At 43.2% G+C, this 2953-nt stretch overlaps 1 protein-coding gene across 1 annotated transcript in view; it reads left to right on the forward strand.

Annotated features, from left to right (window-relative positions):
• Nucleotides 1–2953, forward strand: part of Osbpl10 (oxysterol binding protein like 10) — a 192123-nt gene that overhangs the window by 130934 nt on the left and 58236 nt on the right. Inside the window, exon 7 of the mRNA XM_033756928.1 lies at nt 808–962. Coding sequence (XP_033612819.1) covers nt 808–962 — 155 coding nt within the window. The remainder of the gene's footprint in view (nt 1–807; nt 963–2953) is intronic.

Raw genomic sequence — 2953 nt, forward strand, 5'->3', positions numbered from 1 at the left:
TTTTTTTTTTTTTTTTTTTTTTTTTTTAATTTGGTGCTGGGGATTGAACCTAGGGCCTTATGCATGGTAGGCAAGCACTTTACCGCTAAACATCCCCAGATCTCCTGTTCCCTATCCTATCCTACTTTTGCTTTTTTAAAACAAGGTTTTTCTAAATTGCCCAGACTGGACTTAAATTTGTGATTCTTCTGTCTCGGGCTCCTGAGTAGCTGGGATTACAGGCTACTATGCCCAGTTTACCATTATTTTCTCTGTGTGTGCATGTCTGTATTGTTGACACATTAACATTGCTGTGTGATTAATCTCCAGCACTCTTGTATCTTGCACAATTGAGGCTCTAAGCTGGGTATGAGAGTGCACACCTGAGTCACAGCATTCGGGACACAGAGGCAGGAGGATTGCTGCAAGTTTGAGGCCATCCTGGGGTACATAGTGAGTTCAAGGGCAGCCTCTTTTTGATAAAACCCATCTTTTAAGGCTTTTATCATAAGTATTTGATAATATATTTGAAAGGCAAAAGAAGAAAAACACCCTTACCTGACATTGGTATTATTGGAAATTGTTTCTGTCCAGGGTGGGGGGTAGAAAGAATCTGTGGTGATTCTGATCCTGGTTATTACTACAGACACAAAGCTCCTAAATGTATGATCACATCTACACTTGGTGCATCCTTTAAAACAAACCCCACCGTGAATTACACTGACCCATGAGAATTAAGTCTCTTCCTACAGTGAGGTACAAATATTTCATGAGCTATGAATGTTTAATTTGGAAAATACTTGGCATCATTCTAGGTCTTTATTTCAGAAAACATCCTTGGATGGCATGGGTCCAAGTCACATTCCACAGAGCAGCTGAAAAATGGGACACTGAGCTCTTTACCATCAGCCAGTGCCAACATAACCTGGGCAATTTTACCAAACTCCACCGAGGATGAACAGACCTTACAGCCAGAGCCAGAGGTAAGCTAGCCCGTCCTCCCTTAGTGCATTCATGGCTTGTGTTATTGCTTGTTCAGAAATACAGTGATTATATTTGTAACTTGCTCATCTCTCTGTTTTAAGAGGAGACAAATTATCAAATGGAAGAATTGCTTGGAGAGACCAAATCGGCTCCATGCCGGCCTGGCGCTTCTCTTATTCCTTACGTCTGGCAGCTGCCGTAGGTAAATTGCAATCTTCCAAATGAGGAACCTCCTAATTTCATTGAAATGGGAGCCATTTTAACTTCAAATGGGAGAAAGTGTAACAGACCCATTAAAATGATGCTTATTGACCTGATGGGAGCAGTTACAATATATTATGTCGCTCCCCTGAATAATGGCTTCTTCGTGTGGTTTGTGCTGATGAAAGCTCCTGCCTCACATGCTCGACTCCTGCATGCTACTGAATCAGCCAGAGTCCGTGGGGCAGTGGCCAAGACCCTGCGTGGGAACTGCACTGTAGCCCAGCTCAGGCTGCTGGTGGTAACTGCCCCGACTCGTCGCGGAGGAGTGGCCCCTGCAGTTCTTGACCACTGGCTCGGTCCCCGCAGGCCCCGTGGACTCTGCCATCTGCTGCCCCAGCTCCGCTCTCCTAGCTCTGCCTCTTAAGTGGCAGTTGGAAGGGCACCAAATGCAGGGATTCCTTTTGCCAGTTTTCCTTTGTGTCAGGAGTGCGCTTTTCATTTCTCTTTCCTTTGATGTACATGTCCTCTTGAGATGGTCTCTTGAACCAGGCCAAGACTGGCTTGAACCACCTGTTCTAAGTTATTCTTAATTTCAGTTGAAATCATTTTTGTCTGAAAATCGTGGACCATTACAATAGCTATTTTGAAAGATTGAAAGCCCGAAGGCTGCCTCTTGAAGCAGGTAGTCGTGGTTGTCAGTTGAAATTTTTCTCTAAGCTTCCTATGATTATATTCGCTAACAGTGACTTACAAAGGAGCTATCAGTCTGCCTACAAATATTTCATTAGCTTCTCTAAGGGGCCTTAGCACGGTACGAAGCAAATAGGTGATGTGAAGTTTTCAAAGGCATTTGGCCTGTATCCATGCAGCTGCTGTGTAAGTGAATTGCAGGTAAGTTGCCAACTGAGTCCATGGTAGGAGCCCTGCTGTCTCCTTTGGGGGGAACTGAGTGGGTTGGCCTTTGAGGATGCGGTGTCTGGCTGTTAAAGGACTGAAAGAAATACTGTGCAGTGTCTTTTATTCTCTCCAAAAGCAGCCTGGCTGTGAGTGGGGGTGTCTCACCACAGTGAATGTATTTAAAGGTTTGCTCTACAGGAAGATGAGGAGTGGAAAAGTGAGTTATTAGATCGTTAGTAGTCATGGTTTAGATCCTTATTTCTTGCAGGCTTCTGGGCAAAACTAACAGGGGCCATAACCTAATAAACCTACTACTCACTGGGGCTGGTGATGTTCCTGACTCTGTGAATTCTTCTTACTGTTTCTGCTGCTTTTCTCAACTAGGTGCTTCCTCTGACAGCAGAAGCCTGAGAGACCGGGTCTGTGGTTTGTAATAAAATTGTCATTCACTTGCTACCAGTTGGTAGAACTGGCAAAAGGTAGCATATAATTGTCCATAAGAAATAAGTAGCTCCTGAGTTCAACTGTTTAGAGATACCTTGAAGGAGAAGAGCTTTTGCCATTAAGTCGGAACCATTATTAACTTCTGGTTGTCATTTTTTTACCATTATTCCTTCGGTCAGAGCAATATAAAGTATTTCTCAGTGATACAAAATATTGTTCAGTGATTCCTTTTAGCAGTGAGAGACTTATAGAATGTGAGGGGGGCGGTTGCTGATTTTCTGAACAGGGAGAATTAGTTTTTTGACAAAGCCTCCCCTTGTTTTTTCAGTGACAGTGCTGGTGTATGATTCTCAAAACCCAAACAGCTAATGTTGGTTGGACACTTTCTCTTTTTAGGCCATCGTACTTTGCCATCTTTTTTTTTTTTTTTTTTTTTTTCTTTTTT

The sequence above is a fragment of the Fukomys damarensis genome, unplaced genomic scaffold, assembly GCF_012274545.1.
Source record: "Fukomys damarensis isolate Sample0158 unplaced genomic scaffold, DMR_v1.0_HiC HiC_scaffold_28, whole genome shotgun sequence".
NCBI lineage: Eukaryota > Metazoa > Chordata > Mammalia > Rodentia > Bathyergidae > Fukomys > Fukomys damarensis.